A 26,761-nucleotide genomic window follows, 5' to 3' on the forward strand; every position below is an offset into this window, starting at 1 on the left:
GGAGGGTGTTCTCTGCTTCCCGCAGGGGACGTGAGGGCAGAGACAGACACCACTGTTATCAGCCCCACCTTCACTCCCCAGCTTCTGGCTCCCAAGCCTCTCCAGGATTCTGTGGTGCTCATTTAGGTCCTTGCTCAGCCATTTCCCCCTCCAAATGCACCTTGGATGCTTCTTCATCATGAATTCATACACCTTTATTTCCTTTTTTATTATTTTAGTGGCATCTCAGAGAAAGGAGAGCTCAGATTTAGCTTTATATTTTTGACTCTGTGCTGCCATGACAACAGCATCTGAATGAGGCCCTCGGGGCGAGTGTATAGAGGCCAAAGTGTCCTAACGGTGTCCTTCCTCAGGAGGTGGGGATGGGGTGCACACAGGAACCAGCATGCTTTCCCCCAGACCAGAGCTTTGTGCCTTGTCCCAGCCTCCTTCCCCCAGACTTTTAAGTGGGAGGGGGCCTCCTGCAAAGCGGGAGAAGGGTCTCGGTCCTTGTTGTTGCTGTATAGGAGGGGAGAGAAGAAAGGGCATGAAGTAATCTAAGAAGAAATGGATCCCAGAAAGGTCGAGGGATCCAGAGAGAAGGCCCAGAGATCCATGCTCCCTGGCTTGGTCATTCTCTCTGAGAGAGCTCTGTCCCCATCAGGGCCCTTCAGTGTCCTTGGACTTGTGGGTGCTTGTCTGTCTGGGGTGGGGTTGGGTGGCAGAGGAGAGAGGAAAGGGAGGAATCTCAGGTTCTTTCTGGAGACAAGGGCAGCATTGCTCAGAGTGATTCCCTCGCCCGTCCACATTGGGATCACCTGGGGTGTGTCTTGGCATGCTGACCCATGAATCTCGGATGCACAGTGCAGTTGAGGACTGCGGGGTTAGGGTTCCCTTAGGACATGCCTTTGCTAACCCCTTTCCTCTGTCTGCAGCATGCTTTTTGTTCTGTTCCAATCATAAAATCAAAATGCTGTTGCTTTTCTGATCTGCTCAGATGAAAACAATTCCATCTCCAAAATTCCATAGTTGGTAAGCATGAGAACTAGGAAGAATGCAGACCGTTAGACCAGTAAAACATGCTCAATCAAGATGGCTAAGAATACACGCATGGCCAGTCCTCTAGGAGACAGAATAGCTCCTAAGACGAAGACAGGGAGCTATTGACATATTCTTAGGTAGAGACAACAACAAAAACCCAAATGCCAATTTAAAGGAGGTGGTCGGCATCCAAGTAAATAGACAAGAGAATCACAGAGGTAGAAATGAGTGTGTGTATCCAACCCGATGCAGAGAGATGCAGCCCAGACATGATGATGTCAATGTGAACATGCACAGTATGAATGACGGCTCGCTGCCCAGGTGCTCCGACCCTAACTGCACACTCACCAAACAGCCCTCTCCCAACCTTGGCTTATTGATTGACTTACTACTTTTTTTAAAAACGGAGGAATAATTTATTTCAATGAAATGCACGATCGTAAGTGGACCATTTGATGAATTTTGACAAACGTTTATACGCATGTAACCAACACCTCGCTCAAGATGCAGAGTATCTCCAGGAGGTTCCCTGGGGTCTCTGTGTAGTCAGCCCCTCTCCCCCAAACTCAGAGGCCACCGCTCTCCTGACTGTCACCAGGATTCGTCCTATCGGCAGGGTCAGATGTCCATCCACGCGGCTGCGTGTGTGTGTGTGTGTGTGTGCTAAGCGCTTTGTTCCCTGTCTGTTGCTGAGCATAACCCACTGGATGATCATAACCACCACGTCTCTCCGCTCTCCTGGAGATGTATGTTTGGGACACGGTTTGGGACTCTTCAGGAGACAGCTGCTGAGAATAGCCTAACTTTCAGGGGTACGTCTTCCGTGGCTGTGAGCGGAAGAATGAAAGATATGTGTAGATAGGACGGTCCTCACCTTTTTCGCTTGTGACTAAGATGAGAATGAGGGGGCCGATGCTCAAGAAGGTCAGTATGATGATGAGCTTGACAAAAGCGCTGCCTTCGTAGTGAAAGCAGAAGCTGGTCAGGTAGATGAAGGGGATGGTAGCCCAGCTGTAGAGCATGAGCGCCAAGATAAAGGCTGGGACGTTGTCCTCGTGCGTAAAAGCTTCTTCCTTGTGGTACAGAAACACCACCTTGGGAAAAAGGGGGGAGAATTTGGAAGAGTCACTAAGAGTTGATGCTAAGGATTAGAGAAAGGATGCGATGATCCCAACTTTAAGAATAAGTTTGCTGCACAGGTGCTCCCCTGCACTTCCTCATCTCTGACCGCGCAGACGGCGGGCTCTGCCCCTGCAAGTCAGCACCGTAAGGTCAGGGGCTCGGCGACGGTTACAGAACACAGGCCGAGCAAAGGGGGACATGACCCGCCCCACACAGAGTGTCATGATCCAATAGTTGCCCCCTCGGGGCCCTGCTGAGCTATTTCCGGTCTGTGAGCACACATCCCCAGCTCACAGCCTCTTACTAGCCTGTGGCAGCAGTCATGGGCACGCCACAGATTGCAGACCCCAGGGCAGGCCCCTCTGCTCCCAACGGTGCTGGACCTTTTACCCAGAGTCGATGACGGAGTCACGTCCTGGGTAAGCGGCCGGCCCAGGCTTCTGGTCCTTCGCGGGGTCCCCACAGCAAGCCCCCCATGCACCGCGCAGCCCTCACCAGCAGCAGCAGACTGGGGACGAGTGAGGTGACGAGGTCCCACAGCAGTGCAGAGAGCCAGAAAGTAGCCACGTAAACGCCGCTGGCAAACTGGACGTGCTTGGCCTTTGTGGATCGCTCCTTGACTGTCAAGATGGAAAAGGAGCTGGACAGGAAAGCCATTCCGAAAAGCAAGTTGATAATGAGAAAGTGTGCTTTCAGGCCCCTGTGACAGGACATGGAGAGAGAGAGAGAGAGAGAGAGGGAGGGAGGAGGCGGTTTAAGCAGAGCTGCTCACAGAAGCCGTCCTCCACAGGGACAATCTGTCATTACAACAAGAAGCAAACAAGAAGCAACAGGTGGTCGAGGGGCCACGCTGCGGATGTGGACGGGGAGGCTTTACTGGGGGGAGTGCAGTCGCACATACTGATGCAAGATATCCTCCGAGGCCTCCAGGGCCGACCGGGGTTGAGGGTGGTTGACCACTGTGATGGAGGCTCTGGCCCCAGAGAGCAGCTTCAAGAGAAAGTTGTCCACGAGCACAAGTGCCACAGCAGGGGAGTGGTATGCCTGGTTGTTGAAGAGCGCCGTCACTGTGGTGTGGTTCCCCGAGTCTTCAAAGGAAGCCGCCACCACGTATTTGTAATCAAAGCCCTCGGGCTCCTCCTCTGCCTTTTGTAGGAGGAGGTCCTCCACCGAGCCTGCGGGAGAGCAGTGTCCCAGAGCTGCGCGCCTCGTCCCCGGGCCCCAGCCCCATCTGAAAGGGGGCTCCTCCAGACGTGGCTGCACCCTCACTTCCAGTGACCCCTGTCCCTGCAGGGCCGCCTCCTGCCTGGGCCCCACAGCTCCGAGGCTGCTCTAAAACCTCCCTTTTGTTGACCGAAGCAGTGGGGAAAAAAGGAGAAAAGTCTAGTCATCTTTCCAGCTGTCTATGCCCTGCCCTCCCCAGGGCCTTGGCACCTTTGCCAGGCCCCTCCCGTGTGCCTGGAAGGCCATGCGTGGCCGCACTGCACCTTACCAAACCACCACTGGTGGCCCTCACTGCCCATGTGGTCTGTAGCACTCAGTCACCGTCCAAACCCAGCTCGCAAAACCAGGTTCTTGCTGCGCCTGAGGACCCACTGTTCCCAGTGCTTACAAACACTTTCCTTGTGCTCTGCATTGTTCTCCAGTTCTCTTCCCCTTCTGCCGGTCAGCTCAGGCTCATAGCTCAGGCTCTGACCCTGCACCTACTCGGCCCCCCTCCGAGGCCGAGCTACGCCCTGTGATTCCGCAGCGCTGCCATCGTCCCTGCAACTGTCTTCACTTCCCCTCCGACCTCTGGGCGAGGAGCTCACTACGGGCTGGGAGCGACACCGTTCTTCACTGTGCTCTCAGCACACAGCGCCACATAAACACGGGACCCACCTAGAACTCCCTGGAACTCCCTGGAACTTGGCAGTCTTTAGCGCTAGAAGGGACTGCCCATCCCAGCAACAATGGTGACCACCCTGCTGGCGGGACACTCAGCAGGCCCTCGCTTGCAGAGGAGGTGAGGTTTCTCCTTCTCCCCGTTTGCCACACCATGTTCTGCATTTGATCTCTTTACTTTATTTAAAAAAGTGAATACAATTTTATTTCTCATCCAAATAACTCATGCAGTATAACTTTTAAATCTGGGTAATTATGCAAGACTTGCAATGACAAATGGCCATGCCCTGGCCTGCCCTCTGCCATCCCCAGTGCCTGCTCCCCGGGGGCACCCACTCTCACACTGGTCAGCTGGCATTTCTCCAGACTGCTAAATTGCACATTTACCTATTGATGTCCTGTTATGGAAGCAAGGACTTTCTTCTCTTACCCGCAACCCCTACGGGCTCCCTTCCTCAGCCCTCCCCTGGAGCACATCGTAAGGTTGGTTAAATCAGTTCACAGCTGAACCAAGTGGTGTGTTATGATGTGTTTCCTTTTTTGTACAACCTCCCTGCCAGAGTTAATGTCCTTCCTTCTCTTTCTTTCTTTTAGAGATTTATTTCTTTTTAGAGACCGAGAAAGAGCGCGAGTGTGTGTGCATGTGAGCAGGGGGAGGGGCAGAGGGAGAGGGAGAATCTCCAGCAGACTCTACACCCAGCACAGAGCCTAACATGGGGCTCAATCTCATGACCCTGAGATCATGACCTGAGCCAAAATCAAGAGTCAGATGCTCGACCTGAGCTACCCAGGTGCCCCATGTCTTGCTTTCTCACATTTGCTTCATGTTCTCTGTGTCTATCACCAAACCCCCTCGATAGATGTGTAAATCTCCTCTCAGGGCATGCCCAACACATCAGATAATTTATCAATTTCATTTTTGGACATGCTGCAGTCCCCAGAAAGACACAGCCTGGTTTCATTTCTGGGCATCCTCCCTTTCCTGTCATCTGGGGGGGTTAAAGACGTCTTTCTGAGACTTCTGGCTGTTCGTCTGACTTTAGGGAGCACTGCATGGCCCCAAAGGATGGGGCGTCCCTGCAGGGAGCAGCATGCCTGCAGCACGCCCTGTCCCCGGAGCCTCAGACTTACTCAGAGTCTCCAGAGGGATTTGCTCCTCAGCCACAAGCATGTTTTTTTTTTTTAATTTTTTTATTGTTATGTTAATCCCCATACATTACATCATTAGTTTTAGATATAGTGTTCCATGATTCATTGTTTGTGCATAACACCCAGTGCTCCATGCAGAACGTGCCCTCCTCAATACTCATCACCAGGCTAACCCATCCTCCCACCCCCCTCCCCTCCAGAACCCTCAGTTTGTTTTTCAGAGTCCATCGTCTCTCATGGTTCTTCTCCCCCTCCGATTTCCCCCCCTTCATTCTTCCCCTCCTGCTACATTCTTCTTCTTTTTTTCTTTCTTAACATATATTGCATTATTTGTTTCAGAGGTACAGATCTGAGATTCAACAGTCTTGCACAATTCACAGCGCTTACCAGAGCACATACCCTCCCCAGTGTCCATCACCCAGTCACCCCATCCCTCCCACCCCACCCCCCACTCCAGCAACCCTCAGTTTGTTTCCTGAGATTAAGAATTCCTCATATCAATGAGGTCATATGATACATGTCTTTCTCTGTTTGACTTATTTCGCTCAGCATAATACCCTCCAGTTCTATCCACGTCGTTGCAAATGGCAAGATCTCATTCCTTTTGATGGCTGCATAATATTCCATTGTATATATATACCACATCTTCTTTATCCATTCATCTGTTGATGGACATCTTGGTTCTTTCCACAGTTTGGCCACTGTGGACATTGCTGCTATAAACATCGGGGTGCATGTACCCTTTCGGGTCCCTACTTTTGTATCTTTGGGGTAAATACCCAGTAGTGCAATTGCTGGATCATATGGTAGCTCTATTTTCAACTTTTTGAGGAACCTCCATACTGTTTTCCAGAGTGGCTGCACCAGCTTGCATTCCCACCAACAGTGTAGGAGGGTTCCCCTTTCTCCGCATCCCCGCCAACATCTGTCATTTCCTGACTTGTTAATTTTAGCCATTCTGACTGGTGTGAGGTGGTATCTCATTGAGGTTTTGATTTGGATTTCCCTGATGCCGAGCGATATTGAACACTTTTTCAGCCACAAGCATGTTTGTAAAATGTTCCGAAAGCCGAGGACCCAGCCTGGAATTGGGAGAAATATAGAATGGGACAATGGTTTGACCGTGTTTTTAGGGTCAGTTCCAGTGGGACCTCGTCCATATGCGTTTCCAAGTTGAGGAAGGCAAGGCTGAAGATGGTGATCGCCAGAGGTGCCAGGACCTGTATTGTTAGCATCAGCATCCAGTTGCGCCAAGAGTATGTGACCCTTTTCAGGAACATGGCATAGAACTGTTGGCAGACAAGGCTGAGCTGCAATAGAAACGGGGCACCCCATTAGCATGGCCACGGAGAGGAGCCACCAGAGGGCTGCGGGGCCCCCAGCCCACGCCCAGCTGCGCTCTCACACTGGGCCTAACATTTTGATGATGCTCAGAATTTGCTGCAAGTAAACATTCTTTTACCTAGTGATTTGATTGACATTTAATGGCAGAAAAAGAAGCCATAGATTGGAAAGATCTGGAAGAGTAGTCTAAACAGATACCAAATGTAAGTATGATGCCATTTTCTTTTTTTTAACCTACCAGATTTTCAGAAATTTTAAGTTGGTGAGGATGTGGGGAAAATGCCACTGCTGGAGTTTTAATTTGGTACAATTTTCTTAGAAAACAAATTAGCTGGAGGGAATACAATCTAATTTAATATTCATATGGATTTGAACTTAGAAACTCCACTTCTGGTGGCGCATCCTGCAGGTACGTGCACACATGTCCCCCATGGCCTGGACAGTAACCGTGAAGGGTGTGGTCACGTGCGCTGAGGACCAGGACATGTAGGTGGGCCCGGGGTGGGAGACGCTGGGGGGTCAGCACCCGGGGCTCCCACACCGCTTCTTGCCAGTGCTGCAGGAGCCAAGGTAGGGAGAGGGGCCAAGACTCGCCCACCTAGAGCCTTTGTGGGAAGAGGCTTGGTGGTCAGGTCTGAGTCAGGCGTTCCTACATTCCTGGCCCCAGATACCGACAAATCCCTGAAAGTCTCTAGCAAGCAACCCCGAAATTTCCCACATTGGACGTGACAAAGGCCACGAAGCATTCCTCAAAAGGCACTGCTCTCAACTTGTCTGAGGTGGTACCCTGAGAAATACTTCCCGGGAAGTCTCCAGAAGCAAAGCTTGGCCAAGCGGAGCCCACATGAACCTCTTGCCAGAGTCTGGAGAAGAGCCTCCTGTACAGGGCAGGCGGCTGGCCTCGATGACCCGGAGACCCTTTCCACCTCAGAGGCCCCATGGATGACAGCTTCTCCTTTCCTATGTGATTCGAGATTATGAAACACTGGACTCAATCTCTTCCCTAACCCATGAAATCCAGTCTCACTGTTTGACAGTCACACCCTGTAGATGGCCAACTCGAGACCATTTTGTAAGATGTACATCAGTAATTTTTTTTTTAACAATAAAAAAACATGATAGGTTATCCATATATTTCATAAGCATGTTTAAAAAAATCTTAAACTTCAGGTGATCCAATATGTGATCTGTTTCACAGTGAAAGATGAAAAAGGAGGATTAAACATGCTTTTGTGGCCAGTAGACTTTTATTCTTTCTTCTTGGTGAGAGGAAGGGCCAAGACCTTTCCTTTGACCTTTCCTGTGACCTTTTCTGATACTTTCCTCTGTTGGGTTAATCCTGGTCAGGAAACACTAGGATGTTGCCTTTGAACTAGAGCTGAGAGCCTGGTATTGCTGAAACCTAGTGGGGCCTGTCTTTTATGCTGAAAATCTGCACATTTTTTTTTCTCAAGCCCCTGTGAAAGGTTGACCTGCACTTTTTGGCAGAAGAATAGGGTGATTCTAAGAATTGAACCCAAATCTGCCCTCTTGCATGCATTTGAAATACTTGTTCACCCCAGTGTTCAGCTGGATTGGCAGGCCCGACTGTATTGAGAAGATCCTAGAGTGAATGCGTTTAATCCTGCTGTTAGGGACTCTTTGTTGGGACTGCATGGAGGGGATCTTGAGGGCTTGGATATCTGTGTTGGTGTCTGACAACTTGTTAACCCTAAACCAGGCCAAAACAAAGAGAAATGCAAATTCACAAAAATCACAACTCACTTCAGTTTGTTTGGATTTAAAGAGTCTTAAACAGGCCCTGAGTAAATACTGAATTAACTGAATATTCAATTAACCGGCCAATGGCTTTTCCAAAGAACGGAGGCAATGTTAGCATGAATAGATTCCATTATTTTCCTTGAAAGATGCCATATGCAAATTAAGACAAAAAATGAAATATCACTTAATACCTATCTTATGAGCAAAATCATTAATTATAACAGCATTGCTGACCCTCTAGGCCGGGGCTGAGTAAACTACAGCCCAGGCCAAATCTAGCCCAAGGCCTTGTTTTCTGTTTGGTTCTGAGCTCAGAATGGATTTTACATTTTTAAATGGTTATGTTAGATGGTTATCTAATCAGCTACATACTCTCCTTGATTATGCCCCTGAGTCTACATAGCCTAGAATGCACGCTTTCTGACCTTCCAAGACAAAGTGGGCCGAACCCCCTGCTCGAGGCAAAAAGACGCTTTCATTGCGGGCAACAAACTGTTAAGAAGTCAAGAAGCATATTTTTATTCATAGTCTTTGGGTCAGTTATTCCACTCCTGGGAATTTTGTCACAACAAAATAGTCTAGTAAATCGTGGCTCATTTTCCCTCTAGTACAGTTTGGTACAAGACCGTGTGTTTGTTGGCGTCTATGGCTGTGGCACAGATTACTCCCAGATTTAGCAGCTCGAAACAACTGTAAGGGTTTATTCTCTCCCACAGTTCTGTGGGTCAGGAATCCAGGACCGGCTTAGCTGGGTGGTGCTCTCTCGGGGTGTGTGTGGAGGCTGCCGACGGGCGACAGGCCGGGGCTGCGGTGGTCTGAAGGCGCGACCGGGGCAGGAGGATCCCCTTCCAAGATGGTGCCTTCCCATGGCTGGTTTACCATCTGGCTCTCCGAGTGTGGTTCTGACAAGAATGTTGGTTTTAATTAACATTAATGATCAGGGTAAACGTCAGAACTTCACTCATTCATCCCTGGGGGGAGCAACGATGTTGTTGAGTTGAATGCTACTTTTTTTTTTTTAATACTGAAAGAAAATAATTTCTTCAAGTTTTTGTGCTTTTCTTAATGAAATGCCTCCAGATATGAGACACTTTTAAGCTTACTTTGCATTATGGACATTGAAAAAAAACCCCACATTTTCTCCATGACTTTCTAAGTCTAGACAATCAACAAAATGATAAGTTAAACCCTAATTTATAGTGTGTACCAAGTTCTATGGTGTAGTCTCACCATGGTTGATTTCAAACTATGGACACAACACACCCATCACACAGACATAAGTTGATGTAAGTAACCTCAAGAGCACTGATAATTGTAGGATGTGGCCAGATCAGGAGGAGATGAAGTCTTGTGTGTTACCATTTGTGACACTGTGATTTATAATAAGAAATATATATTTGGTCTTCATTCCGGTCCTGGCACCAAGCTCCTCAAACACTTCTAACTTCCTAAGTGGTGACCGTGGTTAAGGTGTGTTTTCTTGTGCCAATGATGTGACTTCGGAAAGCACCTGAGGATGGGGGCTGGTTGCCAGGAGAACCATCCATTTCATGGCAAAGTTGGAACTTTCAGGCCCACATCCCAGCCTCCTGGGAGGCGACAGGGGCTAGAGATTGAGTTTAAGCACCTGCGGCCAATGATTGAATCAATCAACCGTGTGTATGCAGTGAAGCCTCCATAAAAACCCAAATGGGCAGGATTCAGAGGGTTTCCAGGTTGGTGAGCACATGGAGGTATGGGGACTGTGGCACCCTCAGAGTGCATGGACGCTTTGGACCCTTTCCCTGTGTACATGTTCATCTGGATCCGATATCATATCCTTTATAATAAACTGGTAACTGTGAGAGTTTCTCTGAGCTCCATGAGCTGTTCTAGCAAATGAATCGAAGAGGGAGTTGTGGGAACATCCAGTTTACAACCGGTGGCTCAAGAGCACAGTGACCACCTGGACTTGGGACTGGGGTCTAGAGTCAGGGGGTGGGGGTTAGTCTTGCGGGCCTGAGCCCTTAACCTGTGGGATCTGATGCTATTCTTCCAGATAGTGTCAGGATGGAGTTAACTGCTTGGTGATGTGGGAAAAAATCCACACTCTGGAATGGATATCACAATTGTACCCCTGTTTTTGCCATGATTTATTTATAAGCTTATGCAGTTTAATTTTTAATAATTGCTGTGTTTAACTGGCTCACACAATTCTTGATAATTTAATAATTGGCTCTCGTGAGCCAGTATGAGCCAGCTCCAGCATACCTCTGGAAGGAGCCCCAATTCCTCCCTAGAGCTGCCTGAGTATCCGCACAAGATGGTAGCTGGCTCCTCCCAGACTGAGCGATCTGAGAGAGAGGGAGAGAGAGAGAGAGCGTGTGCGAGCACAGGGCTACCGTATCTTTTGTGACCTAGCCTTATGAGTCACACAGTTAATTCTGTAGAATCTTGCTGCTTATACGGGTCAGCCGTATTTACGGTGAGAGGAGCGAGGCCAGAGTGAGCGCCCTGGGTCTTGCTCCCACAGACGGTGCGCCCCGGAGGCCCCCCCTGCCTTTGCTGAGGTCTCCTTCTGCTCTCGACGGTTTCTCCTTGACTTTTCCAGGCTTTCTACTTGTCCTTTCTTTAGCTTTTCTACACATTGAGGGATATTAGTGACAGTTACCAGGATTTGTGGTGCCCCTCGTCAGGACTTCATCTGGTACCTAAGGTGGGTGTGTAGGGAGAGTTGGGCATCGTGGGGCACTTCGCCACAGTATTTTCTTTGGCCCTGTGAAATTTCATGGCATAAGGTTGTATTTTTTTCATTTTTCTTGCTCATTTGGTTTCTGCTAGTAGAATTTTATTTTCTATTTAAAAAAATAAGAGTGTTTTTTATTAAGACTGAATTTCGGGGGAGCGGAGTTTTCTACAGCAGGAGGTTGGCGAGCACCACACCACAATTTCTTCAGACATCAGATGATAGGCTTCTGCAGAGTACAGAGTTCCACATGCGGTAGACGGGGTCTAACTGGCCCCCCAAATCTTTACCTCCTGGTGTTCACACTCTGTCCTAATCTCCCAGTTTTACTGAGATATAATTGGCATATACCACTGTGTAAGCTTCAGGTATATGTATATACTGGGGAATGATCACCAGAGTAAGTTCAGTTACTATCCACCACCTCATATAGTTACAATAGCTTTTCCTTGTGGTGAGAGCCTTTCAGATTTACCCTCTTAAAAACTGTCAAATATACCATACAGTATTGTTGACTGCAGTCACCATGCTGTACGTGACGTCCCCAGAACTTACTTGGCGTATATGGAAGTTTGTGCCTTTTGACCCCCTGCACCTAATTCCCCCGCCCCACCCCCACCCTATGCCTCCAGCAACCACACAGCTGTTCTCTGCTTCTAGGAGTTTGTCTGTTTGCTTTTTAGATTCCACATGTAAGTGAGATCATACAGTATTTGTTTTTCTCTGTCTGATTTATTTCATTGACCATAATGCCCTCAGGGTCTATCTGTGTTGTTGCAAATAGTAGGAGTTTCCTTCTTTTTAATGGCTGAATAGTATTCTATTGTGGGGGGTGGTGTGTGTACACTATGTAGAACCATTTTAGTCGATACAGTCCTACTTGTTTTTGCTTTTGTTGCTTGTGCTAATCTCCTCCCCTTGATTGTGATCTGGACCTAGTGCCTCACTTCTTTTTTTTTTTTAAGATTTTATTTATTTATTTTAGAGAGAGAGAGGGAGAGTGGGGTGAAGAGCAGAGGGAGAGGGACGAGCAGACTCCATGCTGAGCGTGGAGCCCAACGCGGGGCTCAGTCTCATGACCCCGAGATCATGACCTGAGCTGAGACCTAGAGTCGGACGCTTCACCGACTGAGCTACCCAGGCACCCCCGATAATTTTTTTTTTAAAAGACACCGAAGATTTATACACCACAATTAACAAACTGGACCTTTTGGTGTAAGCAAAAGACTGCACCCAGCAACTGAAGAATGCACATTCTTTTATAAAATCGGGATGTAAGCTGAGCCACAGACATAAGTATTCTGAAGGAAGGAGGCTATACAGGGGATACTAGGACCAGAGCGGAATTAGGTCGGAAATCAAGTGCATTAACAAAACAAACAAGGTAAAATAAAACAAGAAAACAGTTTTTAAAAGAATCTCCATGAATTTGGAAATTAAGAAACACAGTTCTAAGTAAGCCACAGGTCAGAGCAGAAAGCACATGGAAAAATAAGCATTTTTCTAACTGAATGGTAATGAAAATACTATATACCAAAAAAACTGAGATGCAGGCAAGCGAAGCTCAGAGAGAAATTTATATCGCTGTACATTCCCCTCACCAGGAGAGGACATCCCTCCTCTCTACTTCCAGCCGGCATTATGCTCAAGACCCTACTAGTGAGATAAGCAAGTGGAAGGCATAGAGACTGGAAAATAAGAAGTAGAACTGTCTTTACACGACGTGATGTTTATACACAAAGGAAATCAATCCCAAACTGTTTGAACTAATAAGTGAGTCAAATAATATCTCTAGATATAAATAATACGAAAATGATTTCTAGACCTGCAACAAGTGATTGGAAATGAAATTTAGGAATCCATTTCCCTACCTTCAAAAACTATGAAGTACTTAGGAGTCATTTTCACAAAAGATATGCAGAACTTCTGGAAACTGCAAAACACGGCTGATAAAAATTAGAAATGACCTCCCAAAAAAACGAAGCTGTGTGTAATACCTATGGGTTGGGAGGATGAATATTTGAAAGATGTCCATTCTCCCCAAATTAATCTGTAGACTCAACTTAGTACCAGTCATATTCCCAGCAGGTTAAAAAAACAGACTATAAGTTTAGACAGTTTTAGGTTTATAGAAAAACTGAGCAGAAAGCCCAGAGTTCCCTTGTATTTATTCTATCCCTGCTCACCCTGTTTTCCCTATTGTGAACAGCTTGCATTCGCGTGGGGTTACCTGTTGTAATCCATGAACCGGTGTTCCAGCAAGGTCTTTTTTTCAAAACAGAGACTGACGAGCTTATATTTATTTATTTTTATTTTATTTATTTATTTTTTTAAAAGATTTTTTATTTATTTATTTGAGAGAGAGAGAATGAGAGACAGAGAGCATGAGAGGGAGGAGGGTCAGAGGGAGAAGCAGACTCCCTGCCGAGCAGGGAGCCCGATGCGGGACTCGATCCTGGGACTCCAGGATCATGACCTGAGCCGAAGGCAGTCGCTTAACCAACTGAGCCACCCAGGCGCCCCCTGACAAGCTTATATTTAAATTTACATGTTAACACAAACGATCTATGAAGGCCAAAACAATCTTCAAAAAATAGTAGATGGAGGAACCATCTACTCCCTGACTTCAAGACGTCCCACAAACCTCCAGCAATCACGGTGGCGTGGGACTGGCGTGGGACAGACAGCTAGTTCCATGGAGCAGAGCAGGGGATGTAGAAATTGACATACACAGTTGGTTGATTTTTGGTGAAGGCATCCAAACAATTCAGTGTAGAAGGAAGTCTCTTCCCCAAATAGTCCCATCATGACTGGATACCCACGTGCAACAAAATGAACCTCAGCCTCTTATCACACTGTACACAAAAGTTAATACCAGGTAGGTCACAGATCTAATGCAGAAGCTAAAATGGTCAAGTTCCCGAAGAAAACGTAGGGGAAGGACTTTGTGACCTAAGGGTGGGCTCTCAGAATAGGAAGAGGGAAGCAGCAGGCTCGGCAGAACATGTACCTGACAAAGGACTTGTATCCAGAATAGATAAGAACTCAGTAATAAAACCGAGCTGTAGGCCCGATATTTGTGCACCTTTTGGTATGTCTTTTATACTTCGATAAAAATGTAATTGTTAAAGAGAACTCAGTGGCAGCATTGAACCGAGGACCCAGCTGAAGAGAGAAGAGACCTGGATGATAGATCAGAGGATATTATCCAGCATGCGGCTCCAGGAGGCAGAGGGCTGGAAAAGGTGAAAAAGAAGAGAAGACTCACACAGCACAGAGAACGAGAAGATCTAACACCTGTCCTAGGGTGAGAGAGCACTGAGCAGCAGAGACTGTGGGAGTGCACGGTGGCCAAACTCATGCAGGGCATTCCGTCGGGGGCCGGAAGTCCATCAGACGTCAAGCAGCATAATTAAAAAGAAAACCGAACCGAAACACACCATGGTTAAGGTGCGTAACATCCGAAGCAAAGAGTGGCCAGATTTCTTTCAAAGGAACAAGCGGTAAACCTACAGCTCACTTTCAGCAAAACAAGAGTGGGGACTGGGAAGTCGTATCTTCAGCACATTGATGGAAAACAACTTTCAATCTGGTGACAATATCCTTCAAAAATTAGAGACCTAAAATCATTTCCAGACCAAAACAAAACAAAACCCCCAAAACAAAAAAAAACAAATGTGTTTGGCTCCTGCATAAAAACACTAACGGGTGCTGTGAAGAACATCCTGTGGGCAGGAGGACAGTTATCGGAGAAGAAGAGTGAGCACAGAGACAGGTGTATATGCACAGGAGTTTAAGCGACCACTGGAGTTCTCAAACAACAATAAGACGGTTTTGTGGAGTTGAAAAAAGAGAGAATTAAAATATACATTACATACAAGTTGGTGATGGTGTGATGTGTGCGTGTCCCAAGGTCTCAGCATTTTTCCAGGAGCAGAGTAAAGATATTACTTCACTCGGCACCTTGATAAATTACATAGGTGTGTCTCAATATCCAAGCCGACCACTAATGTAATACAGTAGGAACGTAGAATTTCCCACTAGGGTGGGGAGGAAAATATAGAATGAGGAAATATAACCCAAAAAAGGGAGAGAAAAAGCCAAATAGACTAGTAGAAAATATGAACTAAAATATGCATTTTAATGTATCATTAATAACACTTGCAAACAGCCTGCATGTTGCAGGTAACAGACAGATATTGCCAGACTGGATCGTCACTCTCTGGCCTTGTTTGGCCTTCGGGGTGGCTCATCTAGAGCGCCCCATCACGGCCTCCCTGCTTCTGGACACTCACATAGCCCACCCCGGAGCTGGAGGTGATAAGCCCTCCCCATTGTTTAAACCAGCTGAGTCCCGGGTCATGTTACTCACAGTCACCAGCATCCCAGGTGATACAATGCCTGTTTGGTTTGTTGTGTCTCCTGGAAAGTGATACTGTATTCACCCCTTTCTCTGTTGAGCAGTATCCCTATTACTGGAAGTCCTGGTCAGAGGCTGGCAGGCGGTCCTGTGAGGGTGTGGGCGCCCTGAGGAGGAGCCAAGCACTGGATAGGGCTCAGATGCATGACCCTCAGCACCCCTCCAACTGTAAGGACCCTTGGGGTCTGCAGTTTCACCCCTGCTTACCGAATGAAGACCTCCTCCATGGTGGTGACTGCGGCCCCAAAGCTGGCGATCCCCAGCTCCATCTGCCTCAGTTCCAGCTCGGTAAATAGAGATGCAAACCTGCAAGGGAAGAGTGGTTTTATTCCTCACAGGGGGAAGGTGACCCCATCGCCGTCACCCTGGCTTTCCACAGGGCAAACAGCAGGGAGTCGAGACCGTCTTTGTTTAGATCTCAGCCTCGTCACTCCCAAGCTTCAGGACTCTGAACGTGGACAGCGAGGGTCACAGCATTTACTCCAGAACGTTTTGGTGACGATAAATCTCACACACACCTTGTAAATAATTCATCTCTTTCATACTATTTTTGGAGTGCTTACTAAGTGCCAGGGGCCATTCCAAGCCCTTTTCCACACATGAACTCAGTCAATTGTCTCCACAGCTCTTTGAAGACCATGCTGAGAGGTTAAGTAACTTCTGTAGCAAGACCCGGAGGCAAACTCAGCTGCTCTCTCTAAAGACAGTGAGTGCTCTTTTTTGTTCCCCCTACTGTTACGCTAAATGAGGAAAGGAGCTAATTTTTAACCGCCTGCTAATCTCGAACCCTTCCTTATGCATGCGTTCCATTTTTTTTGAGCTGAATGAATCGTGGCTTTTTGTTTGATACTGAGAAATCCGCAATCTCCTACCATGCAGGCTTCTGCTCTTTCATAGCCTGGTGTCCAGCCCAACAACGTGCCTTTAAGAAACCTGTTGGCACTCAGGACACACCAGAGAGACTGCACCATGTACGGCTTGGTGGGTAAGAACGTGGGTGGCACACTGTCGGGGGCTGGGTTTGAGTCCAGACTCTGCCATTTAGGGGTCGTGTGACTCTGGGCTAGTTCTTTCATCTCTCCCAGTCTCTCCTCATCGGTGTGACGGACACTACCTCGTGCACCGAGGGGGCTAAATGTAAGGACAGGTGGCAGAGCCCCAGCCTGTGTTGTGTGTTCACTAGTCAGGTCTTCACAGTGCTCAGTATCTTGCTCTTCAGTCTCCCGTTACGGAAATCATGCTCCTCGATGGCTGGTCTCTTGCAACAAGGTTTACCTATAGTGAAATGCCTTGTTCTCGCCCCAGCCAAGAGGTGGACCTTTCCACCACCCTGCAAAGTGCTCTCCGCCCCCTTCAGATGATCCCTCTCCTGCCCGCAGACAACCAGTGTCTGGACTCCTACCACCAGAGAGGTGCCTTGTACCTGTTCTTTATCTTCATGCAAGGGGAATCATCCGGTCTCCTTGTATCTAGTTTCATCTGGGCAACACGTTTCTGAGGTTCAGCCATACTGGTGCACGAATTAAGTTTCTTCTCGTTCCTTGTGGAGGTGTTTTCAACAAAAGGAATATACCACTTTTTGATTATTGGTTCCCCTGTTGATTGACATTTGGATGGAAGTGATAGGGGTTGGGTCAGAGGAAGCCTGCAGGCTCTGGGTGGCTTCTCCGGGAGCCCTGAGCCACTGTGAAGCTGCCATGCCCTGGAGGACTTGGTAGATGCTCTGATCAGTGGTTCCGGCTGGGCCCAGCCTTCCAGGAATCCCGCTGAGGCTCCCAGACCTGGGAGCCCAGCCGTCCTGGAACCCCCAGGTAAGTCCACTCGATGGCTCTTATTTTGCTAAAGACTTTGTGTTTATGTCCATGTTCCAGATGTTGGTGTCCGAGGCGTGCTGCCCTTACTGTGAGTGGGGTGCTGCTCCCTTCTTTATTTTCTGAAAGATTGGGGTGATTTATTTCCTCCACGATTAATAGGGCCTGGAATTTTCGGTAACATTTGTCACTGCAAATTCGATTTCATCAGTAGATGCGTGGTTATTCAGATTCTTCTTTCACTTTGTGTCAGTTTGAGTAGGTTGTGCTTTTTAAGGAATCAGCCCATTTTATCTACAGTGTCCAATTTATTTGTGGTATTTTCTCATGACTTTGTCATAACTCTGTGCTCGGAGTGCTCAATGGTCACTCATTCCTGATGCTGGTTCTCGTATTTCTTCTTCTTTTCTTTAATGGCTTTGGCAGGGGCTTATCACTTTTATTAATATTTGTGATAAACAACGTCTGGCTATTTTAGTCTTCTCGATTTTTTTTGTTTCTTATTCCATCATTTGCTGTCTTCAAATTTATTATTTATTTTCTTCTCTGTACTCTGTACTTCACTTTCTCTCTGCTTTTTCTCCCTCCCTCAGCTAGAAACGCTGGTCATTGGATTTAAGGCTTTCTTCTTTCCTAACCTGAGTGTTTCAAAGCTGTATGTTTCCCTCTGGGCACTCCTCTAGCAGCATCTAAACATTTCGGATCCGTTGTGTTTTCATCACCATCCAATTCAAAACCGTTTCTAATTCCTCTTTGACCCATAAGCTGTTCAGAAGTGTAGTGTTGAATTTCCAAATATTTGTGGATTTTCTAGGTATCTTTTTGTAATCAAGCGCTAATTTAACTCTTCTGCTGTGTGTTGAGGAGCCTGGCTCATGGCTGAGAGCCTACATGTGAGACAGGGATGCCAGGAAGGTGGCAGTGTGGGAAGGACCTGGAATCTGCCTCCTCACTGACACAGCATTCTCACTGGCAAAATCTGTCTGAGGTGCCTGGCACTGGAAGTTGTAGTCAGAGTCATTAGGCAAGAAAAAGAAGCAAAAGGCATCCAAATTGGAGAGGAAGAACTAAAATTATCTGTTCGCAGACGACATGATCTTATATGTAGAAAACTCTAAAGATGCTGCAAAGAAGCTGTGAGAACTAATAAGCGAATTCAGCAAAGTAGCAGGATATAAAGTCAACACACAGAAATCAGTTGCATTTCTAAGTACAATGAACAAATCTGAAAAGGAAATTACAAAAACAACCCCATTTACCATTGCATCAAACAATAAAATACTTAGGGATTAACTTAACCAAGGAAGTGAAAGACTTGTAGAATGAAAACTTTCAAACACTGCTGAAGGAAAGTAAAGACGACAGAAATCCATGGAAACACACCCCATGTTCATGGACTAGAAGACGTAATATTGTTCAAATGTCAATGCTAGCCAGAGCATTCCACAGAGTGAGTACAGGCCCTACCAGAAGAGCAATGACTTTTTTTTTTTTTCAGAAATGGAAAAACCCATCCTAAAATTCATATGGAATCTCAAGGGACCCTTAATAACCAAAACAATCTTGCAAAAGAACAAAACTAGAGAATCACACAAAAGCTTCACAACATGGGATCTGGCAATGATTTCTTGGACGTGACACCCAGGGTACACTAACAAAAGAAAAAATAAACAAGTTGGACTTCATTAAATTTAAAAATTTTGTGCATCAGGAACCACTATCATTGGAGTAAAAAGACAACCCACTGAATGGGAGAAAATTTTTGCAAATCCTGTATCTGATAAAGGATTAATATCCATAGTATACAGAGAAATCCTACAACTCCAAAACAAGAGAAAACAGTTTGATTCAAAAATGGGTACAGGACTTGAGGGGCGCCTGTCTGGCTCAGTCAGAGGAGCATGCAACTCTTGATCTCAGGGTCCTGAATTTGAGCCCCCCGTTGGGGGTAGAGATGACTTAATAAATAAAAGTATTTTTAAAAATGGGCAATAGACATTGCTCCAAAGAAGACATACAAATGGCCAATAGGCACATGAAAAGATGCTCAACATCACTCATCATTAGGGAAATGCAAAATGAAATGACAATGAGGTACCACCTCACACCCATTAGGTTGGTTACTAAGAAAAAAAAAAGCAGAAAACAACAGCTATTGTGAGCTGTGGAGAAATTGGAATTCTTGTGTGCTATGGGAGGGAATGTAAAATGGTACAGCTTCTGTGGAAAACAGCATGGCAGTTCTTCAAAAAATTTAAAAATAAAATTGCCATATGATCTAGCACTTCTACTTCTGAGTAAATATGCCTCAAAGAATCCAAAGCAGAGTCTGGAAGGGATACTTGTACACCATGTTCATAGTGACATTATTCACCGTAGCTAAAGTGTGGCAGCACCCCAAGTGTCCACTGACAGATGAAAGGATAAACACAATGTGGGGTGTGTGTGTGTGTGTGTGTGTGTGTAAGATGGAATATTATGCAGCCTTAAAAAGGAAGGAAATTCTGCAGCATGCCACAGCACTGAACCTTGAGGACATTATGCTAAGTGGTCTAAGCCAATCACGAAAGAACAGGGGTGGGTGCTAGGAGCTGGGAGAGGGTGGTGGGGGATTAGTGTGCTCCCAGAAGTAAGGGACCCAGTAGAGAGAGAAACTGATGATGTGGATGAGCGGGGCGAGTCAAGCAGGTGGGTTTTTGAGAAGTCAGGATGGAAAAAGAGGCCGCATCGTTGGCTGTCAAGATGGAAGGAAGAAAGAAACTTGTGATGGGAGTGAAGTGGACTTCTTGTTTGGTGGCTCTCATCTTCCTAGTGAAGTATGAGCTCAGATTCGTGCTTGAGAACAACACAAGGGAGAGGAGGTGGTGGGGAGTTCCAGGAACTACTCTGAAGTCTGAAATAATTAAAATCAGGTCAAATGTTCATCTCAGCTCCACCACCCAATAAAGGGCTTCTGACTTTGACCTGAAGGCTACTGGGAGCCATCGAGGGTTTTAAAGGAGGGAGGTGACATGATCACAGCCCCATGTTTTCAAGTGTGCTCTGGCTGGAGTATGCTGTCTTTCCAGGAGATGCCAAAGGCCTGGGGGTCCAGATCCTAGCAGAACAGAGAGCCCTTGCTGAGGAGAGGGGCAGAGAGCCGCCTCTGAACTCTGTCCATGCAAACAGCTACTCCCATCTTCTGGGGTCCACACCTGTGCATGCTCTTTTTAGGAAGAATAAATGTTAATTCTTCTCCAGTGCTGGACTGCAAAACCGCACTTGGTATGTGTTGATAAACCAGATGAGAAATCTTCTCTGTGCTGCACTGAGGTTTCTTCACTAAAGTCATGTAGTATGCGGCACCTGAAACAACATTTTGAAGACCATGAAACACTCTTACTCTTGTTCTGTCGCTCAGAATGGGCAGCTCCATGGGGAAGTGAAGCTGGGGGGGCCCTGTGGGGAAGGATGGAAACCCCAAGGAATTCGCCTCTGAGGGTCCGTGTTCTCGAGGGCTCTCACGGGCTTTCATTAAAGGGGCAAGAGGCAGACAATAAGAGAAATGGGGACAATCTATGTATTTTCAGCGACATGTGCTGAGGAGAAAGATAAACATGGGAGGGGATATGGAGGGTCGGTGAGTGTGATTCTAAACAGGGTCAGGAGGCCTGAGAAGCGTGGCCAGGCGCTGGCCGGGGAGGGAGCGGGCGTGACATGCTGCATCAGCTAGCGGCCCGAGTGGCAGGAGCAGAGCAGGGGAGTGGAAGAGCATCGGGCAATGCCATTGGGTGACAGGACCAGGCCAAGCAAGTCCCTGTGGGCCATTCTTGGACTCTCGCTCTTACTCTCGGTGGGAGGGGAGGTCACTACGGGGCCCAGCAGAACGGTGACACAGTCATTCGGACAAGTGGGCAGAGGCTGGGGCCAGGGCGCCAGCCAGGTGTGGAGGAGGGAAGGCCCCCAGGGTTTGCAGACTGATGGGATCTGGGCTCTGAGAGACAGAGGGGTCAGGGAGCCTCCAAGGTTTGGGCCAAGCTCCTAGAAGAAAGGAGCTATCTGTGCTGGGGGCAGTGGGTGTGGTGGCAGAGAGCAGGGGGCCCCCGGTCTGCCTAGGGTTTAGACAAGTCCCACAGAGCCGGTCAGCATCCATGCGGGTGCGGAGTAGGCTCCGGGTGCACACACGTGGAGTTCAGGAAGGGGTCCGGGCTGGAGAGACACACATTTTCCAGCACAGGAGGCTGGACGAGGTCACCGAGTGCATGCGCAGAGGACGGAGTGAGGCCGTGGAGGCACGCCCACGCCATAAGCAGTGGAGACACAGGAGGGCGTGGGGTCCGGGAGAACAAGGGGAGCCGCCGTGGAAATAGCCCACACCTGTACTCTGCACTCTGCACACACTGCTCACTCCTTGAGGAACACAGTGAGTGTCCATTTTCTAGATTGGAAGCAGAAGGCTAAAGGTCAAAGCCCCTGGCCACATGGATGGAGGCTATAAACCAGCAGAGTAGAGCTCAGACCTCACTCTCCCGACTCCAGGTCTCAAACTGTGCTCCTCTGCTCCCTGCTCCTATCACGGCCCCTCTCCTAGCCCCAGGGACCCTCCAGGCCAGGGACAGGGCCCCGTGGGGAAGGGAGGCAGTCCTGCCCCCGCCGCTCACCATACTTCTGCTTGAGGAACAGCAAGGACCCGCAGCACTGCAGCTCCCCCTTGGCCATGATGGCCACGCGGTCCCCCAGCAGGTCAGCCTCGTCCATGAAGTGCGTGGTCAGCAGCACGGTACGGTCACTCTTGTGCTGCTGCAGAGGTCCCAGATGGCCCTCCTAGAGATGGCGTCCATGCCCGAGGTGGGCTCGTCCAGCATCAGCACCTGCAGGCAGAGCAGTGGCCGCTGGGGGTGGTGGCAGGGCCGCGTGGCGGGCCCGGGCTGGCTGTGCGGGAGGCCCCGTGAGGCTCCAGTTGGTGAAGACGTGGCCGTCCCGCCCTGGCCAGGCTGCTCTGCAGGCGTCCGGGGACCGCAGCCAGCCCGTGCTGCGTGGGGCCTGGAGCCCGACGCCTCCGTGCGGCCGTCCCGAGCGGCCATCTGCGTGCACGGGGCCCTGCCCCGGGGCCTCCTGCCCGCCTACCTTGGAGCCCGCTATGAGGGCGATGCCGATGGAGAGCTTGCGCTTCATGCCCCCGCTCAGGAACCGGCTCAGGGAATCCTGCTTGTCCTCCAGACTGAGGACATGCAGCATCCGCTGGACTTCTTCAGGGCACTTCTGACGGGACAAGCCCTTCAGCTGCAACAGCGGGGGACGGAGAGGTCCGGCAGGGGCTCCCGCTGGGAGGCTGGCCCGTCCAGTCCTCGAGGAGCCTGGCCTCGGTGTCATCCCCTTCTCTCCGTGAGCCGCACCTGGTGCCCTGACGTCCCTCCCCGCCTCCCCGGTAGAGGCCCACCTGTCCAGCCAGCATTTTGCTAGTATATACGTAAACTTGACACAAGAAACTTACTACCCTCATGGAAAGGGATGGACAAAAGGCTTTTGCATTTTGAACCATGTAAACATATCTTATTAACACTAAGTACGGCGTATTAAAGGATCACACATCATGACCGAGTGGGAGTTATCCCAGGGAAGTTCAACTGATGAAAAGTCTGTGTAAGTGTTGCATAATGAAGAGTCTGGCTAGCCTCTGTCCCCAGTTACTGGGAGGGGCCTCTAAATCCTTGGAGTGATGGGGTGTCCTGGTTATTCATCTGGTACCCTGGGGCCACACCTGAGTTTATGCTAATGCGTTGACTCAGGACCTGGAGGGGGCAGGCAGACATGCAGAAGCTGCAGCTTGAATTCAGTCCCGAGGCCTAGGATTCGACCATTGGGGTCTATGTGATGAAACCCCAAGAAAAACTGGATACTTGCAGGTTAAATAAGCTACCGTGTACACAGCCACATCCCAGCAGGGTGAGGCGTCTGGAGGACACGGAAGCCTCCAGTTTGGGACTCTCCCAGACCTCACCCTGCATGTCTCTTCTTTTCACTGGTCCCGATTTGTATCCTTTGCAGTCAAACTGTAACCCATGCCCCGGGCCCCTTCCTGAATGTTTAGGGAATAGCATCCAGAGGAGGTTTCAAGGCCTTCTGAGGTTGGGTCAGGGAGCTGCAGGCTTCCTGAGCCTCCCCAAGAATGGATGCAGAGGAAACACAGTGTGCCACCCACAGACGCACCTGAGCATAGAAATAAAGATGTTCTGCTACTGTGAGGTTTTCAAACAAGATGTCGTGCTGGGGGCACCAGCCCAGGCTCCTCCGGATCTCAGCCATATCGCGTGAAATTTCATATCCATTGACATAGGCCCATCCACCTGAAGGAGGAATAAGACCTAGGAGCAAGTGCAAGACATATGCTAAGGTCATCTTCAGCCCAAGCACACTGCAGCTGGAGGCTTACGGATGCCCTGTGTTTGTTCGCATGCAGACTGCCTCATTCCTTGCCACGATCAGTAACATCCAGTGAATGAAGAGGTGTCGGGGGAGCAGAGACGAGAGACGTCCTTCCTGCCTCTGAGGAGTGCCCGTCCGACTAGGTGAACAGAACACACACAGGCGCGTGGAAACAAATCGCACTGCGATAAGCAGTAAGCGATACTACGGAAATGGGTTTCAGGAGAGCGGTATTTGGGGCATCTAACTGTTCTGAACTGAGACCCATGACTGATTCACCTCTGATTCCCAGTCAGCCCCCGGGAATGACTCCACCCAGTGCCGGGTGCCTGTGGGAATGTGTGGGGCTTCGCAGCCCGCCCATCAGCGTCCTTTATTCTCATCTTTATTCTCATCTTCCTCGTTTAAGTCTATTTGCAACAAGGTTACAAGAAGAAAGTATAGCAAAGCACACAAAGGATGCAGGTCCCAGCGTGTAAATATGACCACTGGTAACACTGTTTGGTGTACCTTTGTGTTTTGTTTTTTTTTTTTAAGATTTTATTTATTTATCAGAAAGAGAGAGAGTACAAGCAGTGGGAGCGGCAGGCAGAAGGAGAAGCAGGCTCTCTGTTGAGCAGGGAGCCCGATGCGGGGCTCGATCCCAGGACGCTGGGATCATGACCTGAGCTGAAGGCAGACGCTTAACCAACTGAGCCACCCAGGCGCCGTTCACGTGTTAAAGTTTTTAGCAAAAACGGGAAAATATAAATTCTGGTTTTTTAACTGGCTTTTTCACTAAATGGTCTATTGAGGCCATTTCTCCACATCCACAAAATTTATATAATTTGGGAAGGCTAGTAAAATTTCATTGTTATGAATATATGCTCTTTATTCAACGCACACTAGTGGCTAAGTAGATGGTTTTCAGGTTTTTGAAGTACGAACATGTGATATGACTTTGCCTTCTTTCCCACACATCTCCTTACTCTAAATCAATGTAAGTAGATTCGGGGCGCCTGGGGGGCTCAATGGGTTCAGCTCTTGGTTTCGGCTCCTGTCGTGATCTCAGGGTCGTGGGATCGAGCCCCACGGCAGGCTCCATGCTCAGCGGGAAGTCTGTCTGATAGTCTCCCTCTCTCTGCGGCACTCCGTGTGGGAAGAGACACACAGAGCCGTGTGCAAGCTCCTCGATAGTGTGTGAGATCTCCTTCCACAGACTGGAAGAGCCAAAGATTCCCTCTTCCTGGCACAGGGTCACGTGAACAACCAGACACTCTACAGATGGTAAAAACGCAAACAGCAAGTGCTTCATATTAAACGTCAGTGAGCTCTAAGGAGGGGAGATGGAAGTACATTCCGGGTGTGTTGAAGGCTCTGTTCCTCGAGGGGGCTGGCCCTGCGTGGGTACCTGTGAGCATGCAGCACGTGGTAGTTTTGCCGGCTCCATTGTGTCCCAGGAGGACGGTGATCTGCCCCTGGTATAGATTCATGGTCAGATCTTTGACTGCTCTGTGTTTATTCTTTCCCATGTGATACACCTGTGGAAGATTCAACGTGTGACCGACTCCCTAATGGGCATGTGGTGTTCCCAAAGCATCTACAACCCACATCAAGTTCCCCATGAAAGTCAGTCCATCGGTGGGTATCCAAGTGGAAATGCAGCAGGGAGCCCTTCTTTCAGGGTTTAGCTGCCTGGGGCTGCCCAGGAGTCTGACAGGGGTGCAGCCCCAGGGGGTTCTGCCTGGCACCGGGGCCACAGAGGCCAGGGCTCAAGGACGCAGGGCTCAGAGCTTGGCAGGAAGTCTTCCTGCTTCTAGAGCCACACCTTGCCCTGCATGACGTGGCCAAACCACTGAGAAATCGTGCCAGAACCACGTGTGTGCAGACAGCCTGTTTTGCGAACAGAAAGGAGATCCCTGCCTGTGGAAGTCTCAAGCGTGCCTGGCTGCTACCGTGACCAGAGCGCGTGAGGGAGCTGGAGATATCCCCGCATCATGAGTCCCCTGGGCTAGGATGTGACACCCCGCCCCCCCCCGCCCCCTGGGCTCCCACAGGCAGAGGAAGGCGGCACAGAGTGTGGCAAGGACACCGCCTCTCCTTGGGCTCATCGCATCTGAAGAACAGAAGGTGCCGAAGGAGGAGAAAATGATGCTCTGTGGGCCGGGCCAGGCCCAGGGCTGACATCCAGGCATCCTGTCCTGGGAGTGCCTAGTCCCGCAGGGCTCTGCATGCAGGAAAGGCTTGGTGAACGCTGGTGACAGACAAACATGCCCCATCTGGAAGCCAGCCCTGAAAGCGGAGCACCTAGTGATCGGGTGTGTGAACTGTGGAGGATCAACGTCAGCCACCAAGTGGCTGAGTTCCAGGGTGTCCCCAGGCAGCCGTGTTGGCATGGTGGGGGTGTGGGGATTGTTTCAAGGGACATCATCCAGACCCTCCATCCAACCCCACTTCACTGCATGACAGGAAACAGGAAACATTTTATGTTAGGTTCCTATTTTGAGGATACCATTACAGGAGGAAATTAAGCCTCTATCAGGGAATGTACCTTGTAACCACGGTCAGAATAAAACAGAAGCCTCTACACGCTATTTCATAAATTCTTGGAAGGAGGTTCGTGAGCTGATACCTTGTAGAGATGTTGGATTTCAATCCCTTTCACCAAATTGGTAGGCTCTTCCTGAAAGAACTTGCTTCTTGGAGCTTTGTCAGGATCCCCTACATCCAGCACTCACCGTGTGAGGGGCGTAGACTGCCCGCACCAGTGGGACGGCTAGACAGAAAGTCAACTGACATTAACGTGTTCGGGTGAATCGACTGTCATCTTCAGGGAGATAAATAGTTTGGTAAATTAAATTCTCCACACCCCGCCAACCCCCCCACCCCGTTTCCTGGTATCAAACATTTAATGGTGCCCAGAGAAGTCAAGCAACTTGCTCATGGACTCACTACCAGTAAGCTACATTTTAGCCTACAACTCATGGTCCTGAGGACGGAGCGAGCGATGGGACGTGCCGCACCCAGGCTCCCGGTGAGCTCGGGAAGCCGTCATGTCGGCAGACAGCCTCCCTGGCTGAGCCTGGAGAAATGCTGGGGTGGACACTCTGGGAAGGGCCAGCCAGAAGCCACGTGGAGCCC

The 26,761-nt window shown here is 49.0% G+C and overlaps 1 protein-coding gene across 1 annotated transcript in view; it reads right to left on the reverse strand.

The window, feature by feature from the left end:
• Positions 1 to 26,761, reverse strand: part of LOC118530030 (ATP-binding cassette sub-family A member 17-like) — a 63,328-nt gene that overhangs the window by 16,847 nt on the left and 19,720 nt on the right. The window contains 15 exon segments of the mRNA XM_078074048.1: positions 1,895 to 2,114; positions 2,638 to 2,842; positions 3,044 to 3,317; positions 3,755 to 3,845; positions 6,194 to 6,299; positions 6,301 to 6,485; positions 8,077 to 8,230; positions 15,633 to 15,731; positions 20,431 to 20,581; positions 21,877 to 22,023; positions 22,026 to 22,086; positions 22,343 to 22,498; positions 23,426 to 23,580; positions 25,032 to 25,161; positions 26,253 to 26,396. Of these exon segments, the coding sequence (XP_077930174.1) occupies positions 1,895 to 2,114; positions 2,638 to 2,842; positions 3,044 to 3,317; positions 3,755 to 3,845; positions 6,194 to 6,299; positions 6,301 to 6,485; positions 8,077 to 8,230; positions 15,633 to 15,731; positions 20,431 to 20,581; positions 21,877 to 22,023; positions 22,026 to 22,086; positions 22,343 to 22,498; positions 23,426 to 23,580; positions 25,032 to 25,161; positions 26,253 to 26,396 (2,278 nt within the window).

The sequence above is a fragment of the Halichoerus grypus genome, chromosome 6, assembly GCF_964656455.1.
Source record: "Halichoerus grypus chromosome 6, mHalGry1.hap1.1, whole genome shotgun sequence".
Classification (NCBI taxonomy): Eukaryota; Metazoa; Chordata; class Mammalia; order Carnivora; family Phocidae; genus Halichoerus; species Halichoerus grypus.